Below are 14,334 nucleotides of genomic sequence, written 5' to 3' on the forward strand. Positions count from 1 at the left end.
GAACCTTTGCTGCAGTCGGTGGTTGATGCTTCGTGTTGGCTTGGCTTGTTTTCAACATGGCAGCTGGGTCACAAACTTTCTGTAGGAAGGAATGAGATTTTTCTTGCTGATTATATGTCTCATGTACTTCTGTGTGGATATAGTGACACTTTCAGCAAATATGGCAAAAAGTTATTTTATAAGAGTCACCAACTACAGCTTTAATCTCTGTTTAATTCATATCTAGGGTAAAATCTCTGACCAGTAATCATGTGTGTTCGTGTGCTCTCTACCAGGTTTTGGCTTCCTGACCCGTCAGCTGATGTCACTGGCCGGGGGTCGGGTGGTCCTGGCTCTGGAGGGGGGACATGACCTCAAGGCCATCTGTGATGCCTCTGAAGCCTGCGTCAGCGCTCTGCTGGGCATGGAGGTGAGATGTGTGTGTGTACATACAGTACATGGGTGTGTTTCTGTGGAGACATACAGTATGTTCCATCCTATAACCACCTACTGTGTTGTGCCCCAGGTGGAGCCTCTGTCACAGTCTGTGTTGGACCAGAAGCCTTGTGAAAATGCTGTCAAGTCACTGCAGAGAATCATCCAGGTTCAGGGTGAGAACTGACACCTCAGCGCAACACAACCTGTAGCATCCAGAAACCTCAGTAACACCTCATTCAGAGGGTTTTCAGCACTGTCAAAAATATATACAGTCACATTTTTTTATGTTTTCGATTGTGATGATTCTTGCATCAACAGAAAAAATCAGCCACATATTAACACACACTTTTTCATCCAGTATGCCTATATAAAAACACTTAAACACACTTGTCCAGAGTCCTGCATGCTTCCAGCTTTGAAAACCTGACGCTCACCTGCAGAGCTCAGCACTGGAACCGACCCGCTACCTGCAAATTATTGCCTAATCAATTCCAGATCAGCCCCGGCCTCAGACGTTAATATAAGACTTGTAACCTGACCAGTAGGCTAATCAAATACGCTCTCAGGTGGCTACTGGGCGGAATATGCAAAAACTGTAGTCTTGCATAACAAGGAACTCAACAAACATGGACAAACAGATATATAAATATATAAAAATATGTTACGTGTGCAGATTGTGCTGGCAAAAACACCCTACATGTTTTCAGTAAATTATTTTCATTTGTGTTCTGAGCAGACCAACACGATGGCACGAACACACACGCTGACACCTCTCCAAAACCAAATCCATGTTTTATATTACACACAGCAGCACAGCGTGGACACCTTCATTTTTTAAATCTTTAGACAGGACAGCAGGAACTGGTGATGGACCTTGTATGCAGTGAGCTGCTCTGAAAGATTCACTGTTCTTATATTGAGATCATTTGATGAAAAGCAGCCTATCAAATCTCCGAACCCCCTGTTTTATTATATTGTCTCAGAATGTAAAGACTGTTTCAGGACAAAAGGCATAAACAAGGTTTTTCAGATATGGAGAGGAGCAGAGCAGCAGCTCAGAATGTATTATTTATAACTGCAGCAGCACATAGTGTTGTCACAATACTGGAATTTTAGATTTAAAATTTTTATTCAAAGATAAGTCACAAGGCTACAACACGACAACGACGACTTTTGTTTCCTTGGTTAGTAGCAGAGAGCAGCAGAATGACTGTAGTAAACATTAACAGTAAGAGAGAGTAAGAAGGCGCAGCGGGTACCACTGTATTGACACTGCGGAAAATGAGTATCAGAATCGATATGTATCAATAATTTAGTATTTTCGACATCACTAGCAGCTCCTGCTACACCAGCTATGTGTTAACTGTCAGTTGTATTTTCTGCGTTGCTCCTCACCTTTCAATATTTAAACAGCAAAAGAATTTTTACAATATAGATAAACAGAAAATGATTTGCGACCTCTTATAATTTTGAGACCTCCCAAAATGAGTTTTGATGTCTTCTGGGGGGCCCATGCTGTTAGTCAGTTAGTTAGGGAGACAGAGACCTCCCATATTTGACACACTGCTGCTGATGCTTTATTCTGCTTGTAGTTCTGCTAGTCACAGTTCCCATGGGTCCTTGAAATGCTCGTCCTGATGTTTGTGACTTTGACCTAAAAATCAAGGCCTTGAATGTTTGAATGAATTAGACCTGGGTTACTGAAAGTGCTTGAATTTATATATTTTGTGACAGAATACAAACTGAAGTTCTTCTGATATTGTCTGACATCACCGTTCACACAGCACAACTGGGGCACCCACTCGCTCACCTGGTAGAGCAGGTGCTCCATGCACAAAAGACTGTGCCTTTGCCGCAGAGGCCACGGGCTCGATTCTAACCCATGGCCCCCCGCTGCGTGTGATTCCCCCTCTCTTTCCCTCATTCACACTATAGCTGCCCCATCAAATAAAGGCAAAAGGCCCCAAAAATAACACACACAATTGAGAAGGGTTCACACATTCAAATTGTTGTCTCTGAGCTTCTTTAAAGCCTGCTACTTCATTATAAAGTTACCAGTGTTGTAACAGTAATTAACCTTGATCCATGTCTCTTACTATGCCGCTTTGGGTCCTTGAATTCCAAAGAATTGGGCCTGGAAAGTCCTTGAACTCGATGTTTAAGAAGGTGTGCAAACCCTGACTAGTTTACAAGTATTGGAAGCACTTAGAAACAATTCCTTCTAAACTTACTTTGCGGTTTTTATTCTTCCACTAAAGTTGCTGCCATCTTTCTTTATTCTTACCTGTAACTGCACAATTTCTCCTTCACTCTCGCCTTCATAATCTGTCTCAGTTTCACTCTCTCCAAGGTCAGTCATGACAAGTAAATGTCACATACACCTATGAAATGTCACAATAAATGTGAGTTGTAAATGTAAATATATTCCTGTCAACTGTTTTGAAGTGACTAAGAAGATTTCAAATACACATCAACAAGAAAAACGTTTTTCAGGAAATGATTTGGCCGTTCTTGTTCTTGCTCATTGGTATTATCTGAAGGACAGGCTTTTAGTTGAAGCTGAGATCAAAGATATACACCTGTTACGGCACCAGATAACCATCGTACCACATGGCAGCATTTCCAGTTAAGTCAGTTTTTAATTAATAAAGCCCCAAATGACACAGGGCTCAGGAGGAGCAGCACGGGAGGCATATAATCACAATACAGTCACAAATTACAGAGATTTTACAGTCACCATCTGTAACTGCCCAGAGAGACTTTTCATTATTGTATTTGAACGGAAAACTTGTTGCTTCTGCTGTCATTTTATTTTACATTACAAGCATTTTTAGTTTGATAAAAACATTATATTTTTTTCCGGGAAACATTTTTCATTTCTATTTTTATGATTCCATCAGTTACAATTAACAGGAAATTATTCAGTTTCTTTATCTCCAACCTGTTTGGTATCTCTTCGTATATTTCTATTCTCTATGACTTTGGTCTCTTTCTTTCTCCTCTTAGCACTCTCCTCTCTCTTTCTCCTCATCCCTCCTGCTCTCTGGCCACCTCTCCTCCTTTACATCCCTGTCTCCCATCCCTCCCTCCAGCCGTCCCACACACAGACAGAGACACACACACACGCATGGCCGCCCTGGCTCCAATTATCTTCAAACACTTCTCTGGCACACGACCTTCGCAACATCCCCTCCTGATTGCACACAAATGTTATCCCAACCAAATTAGATTAATTAAAAATATTTGCAAAGCCACAAGAATGTTAAGCCCATAATTTAGGCCTGGGGTGAAATATATGCGAGTTGCATGCACAGCCAGAACACACACACGCTCATAGACGAACACATTTGCAAACAGTGATTGATTTTACTTCCACCGTGTGTCACAGGACCGAAGCCCAGAGACCCTGAGAGAACAGATTGAGTCTGAGTTTACATTTCTGAAATTATCAACATGGATATTTAGACCACGGGCTGTTTATGTGACAGCCAGTGCTTATATTCAGATCAAACAGCTACAACTGGTGGATCAAACACCAAGTACTGCTTTTTAATAATGCAGCGCAGGCACTTTCCCTCAAGGAACCATTGTGAATGAAAACAACACTGGAATACCGACAACTGAGGCCATTAATCTTCCTCTCTTTCTCCTCCCTTCCTCCTCTCCCTCTTTTTCATATCCTCGCGTCCTGCAGGTGAGTACTGGCAGAGTGTGAAGGACTCGGCCACCACAGCAGACCTGTCCTACCTGCAGGCGCAGAGACGGCGGCTGAGGCGAGACTCGGACAGCGAGGCCATCAGCGCCATCGCCTCGCTGTCGATGGGAGCCATTGCCTCTGACAAGTAGGGCGACATCATGTTTAACATCTTCTGCTTCATCATCATCACAGTGCTGAACTTGATGTTTGACACAGTCTTTCTCTTTTTCTCGTTCATTAAGGAAACAGCCAGAAAAACAGACAGAGAAAGGTGATTCTCTCTGAGTCTCTTGACAGCTGCCTTCAACCAAGTGTCTATGGAAACACACACACACATACACACACATGCACACACACACACATGCACACACACTTTGCATTTGGACCATCACTGGAAGCAGATGTCCTCCTCAGTTCGACCACTGTATTCATTGCCTCACAAAAACTCCTGCATGACTACTGGCTGCAGTCTGACCGCTCTGATTCAGACACACACTGAGCAACAACACTCACCTGGACAACATTCACACTCTTGTGACGCCTCCGCAGGCTTTTTCCTGAAGGGGACATCAGTCACTGAACTGAGAACAAGCTGAAAAGAAAGACAAGCGTAGGCAGATTAATGAAGGATCCTCACTCTCGTGTAGCATTGGGAGCTGACAACGTGACGTAGCACAAACACACACTTGACAAAGCACAGATCTGCGACTTTAAACATTCACCTTGTAAATGACTCCCACAAGACCTGCTGGAGACCCCTCGGACTGTTGTAACCTTGAAGGCGGGGTCAAAGGTCACCCGGGGCTTACTGGAGCCAATCACTCAGAGCGGAAGGAGTCGTCCCCACAGGACATGTCCGGTGAAGGAGAGCAGGCTCCGCGTCCCATTATGATGATGTCATTTGTCTGAACGTGACAATGAAGGAAAAGATCAGGAGCGTCTGATCGTTTTTGCACTGCACCGCTCTGTAATGTGAACCGGACAAGATGGAGGAGACACAGCCACATCGGCCATGTTGACAATCAAACATGTTGTTTGTTTGTGTTTTTAGTTTATTTGAATATTGGTTCATTTGACCTTTGGCACACATTTTGGTGGACGTCAGTACGGACTCCAGTACGAGTGAAGCTACAGTGAAGTCTGAGATACATATGTTTCATATTGATTTGTATGTCCACATATTTTCTTAAACTTTTTTCTTTCTTTCTTTCTTGGCGTGTCGGGCGAGCACATGCAGCGAGATGGCTGACGTTGCTGTTATGGCTCTCCGGCAGATAAAAGAAGACACAGCAGTCTTTGATGAAGTGCATCTTAAAAGTGTAGACATACTGTAGTTTGTATCGGTGGCATTAGTCACAATGAAGAGCTAATACCTCTAGTCCTCGATGTATCAATATCAGGGGAGATTCTTTACACGTCAGCAAAGACACAAATCACCCATGATGCCTCGGTGCAGCGTGACCACTCAGACATGATTGTACATGTGACGATGCAGATCACATTTTGGATGAGGCCCATCCAAAGACTTACCGACAATCACACACTTCAAGTGCACTTACATTGCCCTCAGGATGGGAGGATCAGAATGACGTGGGTCTTAAAATCTGAACATTGATCATGTTTGTGAAGCGGACCAGTGTTTCTACCTGTGGATGAGCATTCCTGCTGTACTTTGTAAATTTACTTTAGACTTTTATTTCTTTCACAAGAAGGACAAACTGACCTTTTGTTTGTCGTAACGTAGCAGCGCTCTGTTTACCGTCAGCAGCGGGGATGCTTTTGCTCCCCAGACCAAACAGCGACGTTTTAGCAGTTAGGACGGAGCAGTAATACTGAGATAGTCGAATATCCACACAGTGCAATTGGACACAGGTTAAGCGCAACCAAAGTTTATGAGAACAATGTGCCGTCCCTGGACTGGCATGGCTTAAAGAACTTCAAAGACTTTGAAGAGTTTGTGAATGTTTCTTTTTTCTATCCAAACAGTTGAACAGCACCGAAAGCACAGGACGGATATATAAACAAATTCATTTCTCCGAAAAAACCTTCTATTTATACATTCAGATTCTGCGTCTTTGAAGTGCTCTTTGCATGCCTAACACAATTTTGACGGTGCTATGGATTATCCTTTTTTTTTTAAGTGCGGTAAAGTTAGGTTGTTGTTTTTTTGTTGTTGTTTTTTTCAGTCTTTATGTTGCACTGTGTGTGCAACTCAAAACCTGCCAGATCTTTGTTAATGTCATTAAAATGTGAAAACAAATGACGTATCATGTAGGACAGCCCGAGTGTAGCTTTCGTAGTTTTATGAGAACGTTCATGATGTCTTATCTTTAGTCTTAATTCATGCAAATGACTTATTTTTGTATTTGATCTCAAAAATGAACCCTGTGCGTACTTAGAGACCAAATTGTCAGCCTGTGTGTGCCTTGACGTATCGTGCTGACCACGATCTTAATCAAAACTGCAGGCGAAGTCCAGTTTTCTCTTAACTGACATTTCTGTACAGTGTACATATTGACTTTGTTTGTTTTTTTTGTCTGCTTTTTTGTCTTTTCTACTATTTTTGTTTCCAAAAAAACCTCAATAAAGGTAAATTATATACATTTTAATTTTTGTATTGGCATGCTCATTTTAACTTTGTTAATATTGCATCATTTTATGTAAGCAAATTTACCAAGGCAAGGACATAGGATTCATTTCAACATCTGGGGGACACACATATGAAACAGGAGGTTGGGAGCCAGAAAATTTGGATGGTCAAACACTTAATTTCCTTTTATGCATCAATTTATGGTGTAAATGTCCTTAATTTAGTCAACATAAAAGTCCTATGCTACTTTACTATTTTTTCTTAGAGGAACAGATGCACATGTTCTAAATATTGAGGAGGGAGTGTCCTGTGTCCCGCCAAAAAGCTACACCTACACAGCTTACTCTTATATCTGAGTTACTACTAAATCCTGACATGTAATGTATCAAAATATTCCACTCATGTACAGCATCAAGAAGAGTTTTATTGTCCACAGGAGCCGACACAATAAAGAATACCAAAAGCAATAATGCAAAACAAAACATGATCAAACAGTACTTAGACTACTCATGATTTCAGATGAATCCTCTACATGATGGCTGGAATCACTTCATCATCACTTACACAAAACCTTCTGCTTTTATTTTTTTTGCATTATTCAGTGAAAACGCCCGCAGCAAGTTTGCAAAGATATCTCTCAAAGCGGCAGAAAAAAAACCAAAAGATAAATCAGGTCATCGTGCATTTTAAAAAACAACTTTCTGCGACGCTCACTAATAACAGGAAAGCTGAAGTGAGAATAAACAGAAGTGGAATAGTGGCTGAAGTGTGATCAGTGGTTTAAGACGTTTTCCCGTGGGATCTTTTCATCAAAGCCGAGTGTAATGCAGGAGCAGAGTTAAAGTAATACAGTGTGCATACACCAAATTCACAAACAGATACACTTTAAAACCCCCAAAATACACAGAAAGCTATCCAGTTACTACAGCACAACAGAGTACAAGATCTGCATCAGATTCCTCGTGCTCCTCTTTTTCCCACAAGACGGGGGTTTCGAGAGCCAGAGCGATTAGCTTATTAGCATTTTAGCTGTAAACATTCATTGGCTGTGACCGCCCTCTAACCATCACTGTGCCATTATCATTAGTCATCTTAATGTCTGTCTGGCAGTGAGTCATCCGATGCGAAGAGTCGGGTGGATGATGGTTATCGTGGTGTTACCCAAGGCACTCGAACCAGCAGCCATTTTGTTTCATTGTCAACGCAGGCCAGCTGTTTGTTTGTTTTTTTCCATGTTTTTCGTCATTTAAAATGTTCAGCGCTTGACTGTCACGTCTTCTCCCCGGTGTTTCAGAAACACACAACTGTTAGAGTCAAGCTGCAAGAATCTCATCTCAGTGTCATGAGTCGAGCACGTGTCCAGAGAAAGAGAGAGAAAAAAAAGTTTTTTTGTAAGATTAAAAAATGGGGGATTGTCTGGTGAGGCGGGAACGCATTTCTTCTTTGAGTGTAGAAAATTTTCCATGTGTTGGTTTTCTGCAGAGACGAGAAACAGAGATGAGTTAACGTTGAAGCACTTTTAAGATAAGAAGACATTTCATACATGTGTGTGTGTGTGTCACTCCTCTGAAAGTCTGCGAGACGTGTGTTGAGGTTATAAAACGTGTGTACAAACAAACACTTCTGTTTAGCGGAAAGTGGAAAAATCCCTACAGCTCCTTTAGCTTCTTCCTCTCTTGTTTTAACAAGCAAACATTTCATCTGGAACGTTTTCAGTTCACCCTAATTACAGTGTGCCTTTCCATGCTTCAAGAAACACACACACACACAGAGAAGAAGTCAGTAAGAAACAGTTAGAGGTATGTTTGTGGGTGTCAGCCCGTCACATGACGTTTATGCTGTGAAAGCGTAAATGTGTAAATTGACAGATAAAAGGTCACAAAGTGCAGGGCAACCTCTATTCTGCTTTTTTTCTTGTTCACACAAAAATGACCGCTATCTGTCTGATTTTACAATATTTAAAGTAACAACCATTTTCATGAAGTCAAATCCATCTTTGATACTACTTGTGGTCTGCATTTTTCCACAGTAACCATTCAGTTTATGTTTATGAAGTAATTATTTCTCCATATCATAGTATTTATTGGTGGTGGCGGAGTCCGCCACTCTTGCACTGGATTTAAATTGCCTACCTTAACATGAGAAATTCACAGGAAACAACTGATAAAGGAAAAAAAAAGCTGCTTCAGGATTTTTTGGGAGCTTTTTTATTATTATTATTCATTTAAACTTTTATTTTAAATCGCACATAACTCATTCTGTTTCAGTAAATCCTGCGTGTGAATGTTTGACAGATGCTGATGCATTCTGGACCCGAGTTATGTGGCGTTGTGTTGTCTACGTGTCAAACCAGAAGTCATTCCTCCATGGCTCTCTATCCCTGCAGCTGTCTGAGCGAGGCCAGCACACATACAAAATGCACATATACATGAAGCGGTCAAATGCACACACACACACTAATACACACACTCACACACAACCCTCCCACCTGCGCTCGGCTCACAGTTTGGCTCTCTAAAAATAAAGATGACTATCAGAAGCCACAACTTCTGGATGAGGCTTTTAAAACGCAGATGAGCCGCAGAGGACTTTACATCTGGTCCCAGATCAGTTCGGAGTGAACGCCAGAGATTTAATATGCACAGCAGAGCATCCAACAGCTGGTCAGTCCAAACTGTAAAACACACACACACACACACACACACACACACACACACACACACGCACACACACATTCACACACGGACGCGGCAGAGCCAGAGGTTCCGGCAGAGGAAAGAGCAGTGACAGGCATTTTGATTATAGTATAAACAGAGGGGAGAGTATTGTTTTGTTTCCAACTCAAACAGAACAATTCTCTCATTCTCAAAGACTCGTCCTGAGCCAGACACCCACACATCCTAAAATCATCCTCATCTAAATGTACAAAACTGCGTTCATGTTCGTGAGTGTGTGTGCATGCTATGGGCTCTCAAGGAAAATATTAAAGGCTCTCCTACCGTGAAACTTGTGCTTTTCATGGTGTGTACAGATGCGTTAATGGTCAAACCCATTATCTAGTTATTTTCTTAGTGTGACACCATGTTGGGGGACAAAAATACAGAAACACCTTTAACAGTTAGGTGTAATCTGACACACTGACATGAATAACAGCCTCAAATCACTTCATGTGGAACATCACACATTTTGATATATTGTCAAGTGTTCCAGTTATTTTGTCCACCCCCTTCACAGCGTCCACCATAGAGGAGATTTTTAAGCGTTCGTAAACTTAAAAAGAGGCTGCAGCTGTAATATCTGCAGTCATGCTTGATATTTTGGACGTTCTGTGGGTGTACATGTGTAAATGATAATGTCATATATATATCTCATATAACGCACGTACACACACAGTTTTAAATTACACACACACTTGCACACTCTGCCTTTGATGTCTTTCCAACCTCATCATCTTCCCTAAACTTAGACGTTCAGGTCAGTTTCAGGCCTTGAATTTCCAGCCCTTTCTTTGGCGGCCCCTGCAGAGCTGATGATAACACGCAGAGCAGGCAAAGTGGTAGGTAATAACCACCGCGCTGCGTCCAAGGACACTCTGCTCCACGTGCAGGGGCCTTGGCATCACATCCACAGCTCTAAGTGGAGCCCTCGACGTCTGCTCCAGAGGCCGCTGGAGGTTTGGTAATAACGCAGAGGGGAACACCTGTGGTGTGCACATGGCCAGCGGATGCGTGTGTGTGTGTCTGGACAGTGTAATGTATATATGTTGTGTGTAGCCTGTGTAACAGCACTTGTATTGTTTGTGATTCCTGCACTGTGAGTAGCATGAAAGTGTGTGAGACTCATTCCTGTCTGTGTCAGTGTGTGTGCCTGTTTGAAATGTGTTCACCCTGACCTGTCATCTAGCTGATGAAAAAGTGTGTATTCCTTCCAGCACAACAACATGATTCACCTCTAAAGCTCGTCCCACATCTCCGTCCTCGCTGTCTTTCCATCTAAATGCTTATCTTGTGTTTTGTCATTTTATTTTAAAGGACTTCCTGGCTGCCTTTTTTTCCAGAAATGAAACTAAAACCAGGAGAGAGGAAAGATAAAATCCCCAAAACAACATCTGCAAGTGTATTCCTGTTTACACACACACACACACACACACACACACATACACACACACGTACACACACACACACACACACTGCACAGGTAGTTAAAGCTCACCACAAACACACACACACACACGCGCACACCACCATTACACATGTACAAGCGCTGACACACACACAGGCCCGTGTGCCTGACCCTAACCCTGGTACACACACCTTCCTAATACCTCACAACTGTTTCCAATCTAAAGGTTCCTGCTTGTCTGGGCCCCGGCGGGGCCTGATTGCACGATACAAGATCCTGAGGAGAGAGGGCAAGGCTGCAGGGGGAGAGAGGGAGAGAGATGTGCCTCCACTTATTTCTCCTCACTCTCCCTTTCTCTCTCTCTCTCTCTCTCTCTCTCTCGCTCCTTTCATGCTGTACCTGTGCAGGAATCTGGTGTCTGTTAAAATGGCTGAGAAAAAACAGACCCCGTGTGAAGTCGATCCTACAGATTCTGGAGGAAAACATTTGTCTTAAATACATCAGAGGTCTGTCAGACACCGGGGAGTTTAGATCACGGTGATGATAGAGTGCTGTTGGTTCAGTTTAGTCAGAAAAGTGAAACAAGCAAAGAGATTAAAATGCTTTCTTTAAATTACAGCTCAAACTTTGATCATGTTTTACCTCACTTATTGTATTATGCTATTTTTAATGTTGTTTATTGTGGCCATGGCTTTAGGAGAGGTTTGATCATATACTGGAGTGTTTAAACAGGATTTATAAATATTTCTTTATTTCTTTTTTTGACACTTTGTCTCATTTTAAAATGATTATTTGCATTTCATCTCATTTGCTGATAAATTCTATAATTTCATTTGAAGCATTTTGCTTGAAATCTCACATGAAAGATTCTGTACAAGTTATAATTTACATGTAACTTACATATGTTTAGGTCTTTTTTTTGTTTGTTTGTTTTTGTTCTTTTTTGTAATTGCTCTTATTTTTAAGTGAACTGGATTTGACAGGAAATATCTATTGATATTGATATGTTTTTATGCAAGAGTTGCACCCTGCTTGGCAGAATTATTTGCACACAGAGTAAACACGTGATTTGATTTGATTTGATTTGATTTGATGGCTTACTTTGTTATCTGAGCTACGTGATTTTTAATAACTGAGTCAGTTTTATGCAACAACAGCAAAATACTAGCCAATAATAAACAGTATATTACACTTTACAAAATCAGTTAAAAAAAGAATGAAATAAGTTTAGCAGTTTTGTTGATCCACGTTATAACACAATTGGATCCATAATTTCTATGATAATATAACTGACATTATCTTTTTCCAAAATCTTTTTATATACCTTAGAACATTTTTGTACATTTGCATTAAAAAATTTAAAAAATACCTAAAGTTCATAGTGTATAATATAAACATCTGAATTTAAAGTTAAACAAACTAATTAGTTGTAAATTTCAAAACTAGTAATTACTGTGTGTAAACAGAGGCCTACTCATCAAATTTAACAATTTACAATTCAACTGAGATTTTACTATTAATTTATAAATATGTACAATTATAAATGTGCTTTATAGAACATCTTTACTTTCTGTTCTTTAGTAAGAATAAATCTGTGATTGAGCCTTTTTAAAACTTGCTGCATGTCTCACAATGATTTATAAAATAAAAGTTTAGTTTTTCTTTCATTTAAATAAGATACTTTAAGAGGTCTTAACCAGCACAGATTATTGTTTGTATACCTGTGTGTGTATTTTGTTTGTGAAGGGCATCTGCGGTGTTTATTTGTTGAGTTAGAGGCCACAAATTAAATAGAAACACTCTTCATGGAAAGAAGGACACATGAAACATGTAGCCTGTGTCTGTGTCCATGATGACATGGTGAATACAGAAGTGTGTTGCACGTGCATGTTCATGTTTATATGCTGTCTGTGCAGGTGTGTGTGTGTGTGTGTGCGTGTGTTTGTATATTTAGTCCATACCTGAGGGGCTGCAGTGGAGCGTCTTGTTGCACTGGACTAAACTGTAGGACAGACAGGGGAGAGCATGTGGAGGTGGAAACAATGGAGGGAAACTGTGAGAGGTTTTAGTTGCAAAGATCCAACTCTGGATGTTAACGCAAGTGAAAAGAACCTTTCTGGATAGATAGATGGAGCAGGAATGTATGCAAAGGTCTGAGATGAAAAGGTTAAGATCAGAGCGAGAGGGGAAGAATTCAGAGATTCAGAGGTCAGGAAGCGGGTGCAAACACAGACACAGGTGGTGGGGTGGAGATATGGACACGAGAGGGTTTAGGAGAGAGGTTCGATGGGATCCTAGTGGCTGGTGGACATGGCCCAGGCCCCCTCCATCCTCCAGACGGAGAAGGCGTAGCTCAGTCTTTCGTGGGCCAGGTAGTTGCAGCTGGCCAGCTTGGCGTCCATCTCGTCGCTCTGCAGCACCTGGTAGAGGAAGTCGATGTAGCGTGAGGCCAGCTTCAGGATCTGGATCTTGCTCAGCTTGTCTGAAGGTAACGTGGGGATGATTTTGCGTAGAGATGCGAAGGCATCATTCAGAGACTGAGTGCGTTGACGCTCCCGCACGTTGGCGATGACGCGCTGAGAGTGGAGGTCCTCAAAGGGTTGGTCCAGCCTGGGGCCCAGCGACGTTGGGGCCAACGATACGACCGTCGAAGGGCTTTTCTTTACCTTCTTCGGCCCGGACGGCAGCAGGCTGTTTGGGCTGCCGGTGCTGCTCTCCTCCGCCTGACCGAGGCTGTCCTTCTTGGGGTAAGGGGAACGTTTTCGATTTCCTGCTTGGAGGGTCTTCTTTGATCCTCTCTCCAGCTCCTCTTCGCTGGCCCCCAGACCTCCTTCGGGGGAGTTGGTGCAGGACACCTCTTCTCTCATTGTACTGTCCACCAACAACCTTTCACTGCAAAGACAAGTCGCTGTGATGCTCTTTCTCAAGCGACAACAAACCTGAACTTGACCAGCTTGTGTAACAAAAACTCTTCTCTCTCGTCAAAGACAGTCACGGCTTCTGAAGCTCCATCGGATTGGACGTCGCTCTGGCTGTCCTGTTTCCTGGGTTACCCTGTTAAATTTCTCACTTTCACATTCCCCTCTCAACCTGGCAGGCAGAACAACAACAAACCATCTGACAGGCAGGTCCACCTCCGCCTCTTTTATACCCAAACGCTAACCCGGGGCCTGCGGGCAGTTCTCTTTGGCTGAGCGGACTTCCAGAGGGCGTGGTCCGGCCTGAGCAAGGCAGAGAAGCAGGAAGTGTGCGTTAGCTGGGCGGGAGAAAGAGGAAGGGGGTAAGTGGAGCGCTCAGCCAATAAGAAGTGCTGTGTCTAATGTTGCAGGGATGTCTGAGGCTTTATGGGTTCCAGATTTGGGGCTGGAGAGTCAGTCCACATGCACCCTTGTGTCTGCATTCTCCTTCATCAACTCATTATTAGGACAGAAATAAATCTAAACCTTTTATTTCTGACAGTCATCAGTGTAAATATTCAATACTTTAATATATTTTTTATGAACACACA

General features: G+C 42.2%; 2 protein-coding genes across 3 annotated transcripts in view; one reads left to right on the top strand and one right to left on the bottom strand.

The window, feature by feature from the left end:
- Positions 1 to 6,732, top strand: part of LOC126386067 (histone deacetylase 7-like) — a 50,565-nt gene extending 43,833 nt beyond the window's left edge. For both annotated transcript variants that reach the window (XM_050038168.1, XM_050038169.1), the window contains exons 22-25: positions 276 to 409; positions 506 to 590; positions 4,112 to 4,259; positions 4,357 to 6,732. In XM_050038168.1, the coding sequence (XP_049894125.1) occupies positions 276 to 409; positions 506 to 590; positions 4,112 to 4,259; positions 4,357 to 4,399 (410 nt within the window). In that variant the 3' untranslated portion in view covers positions 4,400 to 6,732. The remainder of the gene's footprint in view (positions 1 to 275; positions 410 to 505; positions 591 to 4,111; positions 4,260 to 4,356) is intronic.
- Positions 6,733 to 6,872: 140 nt separating this feature from the next.
- LOC126386068 (twist-related protein 2-like) lies at positions 6,873 to 13,974 on the bottom strand. The gene is made up of 2 exons (XM_050038170.1): positions 12,788 to 13,974; positions 6,873 to 8,180 (listed from the first exon to the last, which is right to left on the bottom strand). The coding sequence occupies exon 1, from the start codon at positions 13,691 to 13,693 to the stop codon at positions 13,121 to 13,123; it is 573 nt and encodes a 190-aa protein (XP_049894127.1). The 5' UTR covers positions 13,694 to 13,974; the 3' UTR covers positions 6,873 to 8,180; positions 12,788 to 13,120.
- Between the last annotated feature and the right edge of the window lie 360 nt (positions 13,975 to 14,334).

The sequence above is a fragment of the Epinephelus moara genome, chromosome 24 (genome assembly GCF_006386435.1).
Source record: "Epinephelus moara isolate mb chromosome 24, YSFRI_EMoa_1.0, whole genome shotgun sequence".
NCBI classification, from domain to species: Eukaryota; Metazoa; Chordata; class Actinopteri; order Perciformes; family Serranidae; genus Epinephelus; species Epinephelus moara.

What these genes read in the sequence shown, in the direction of transcription:
- LOC126386068 (XM_050038170.1), bottom strand. Translation starts at nt 13,693, where the DNA reads ATGAGAGAAGAGGTGTCCTGCACCAACTCCCCCGAAGGAGGTCTGGGG.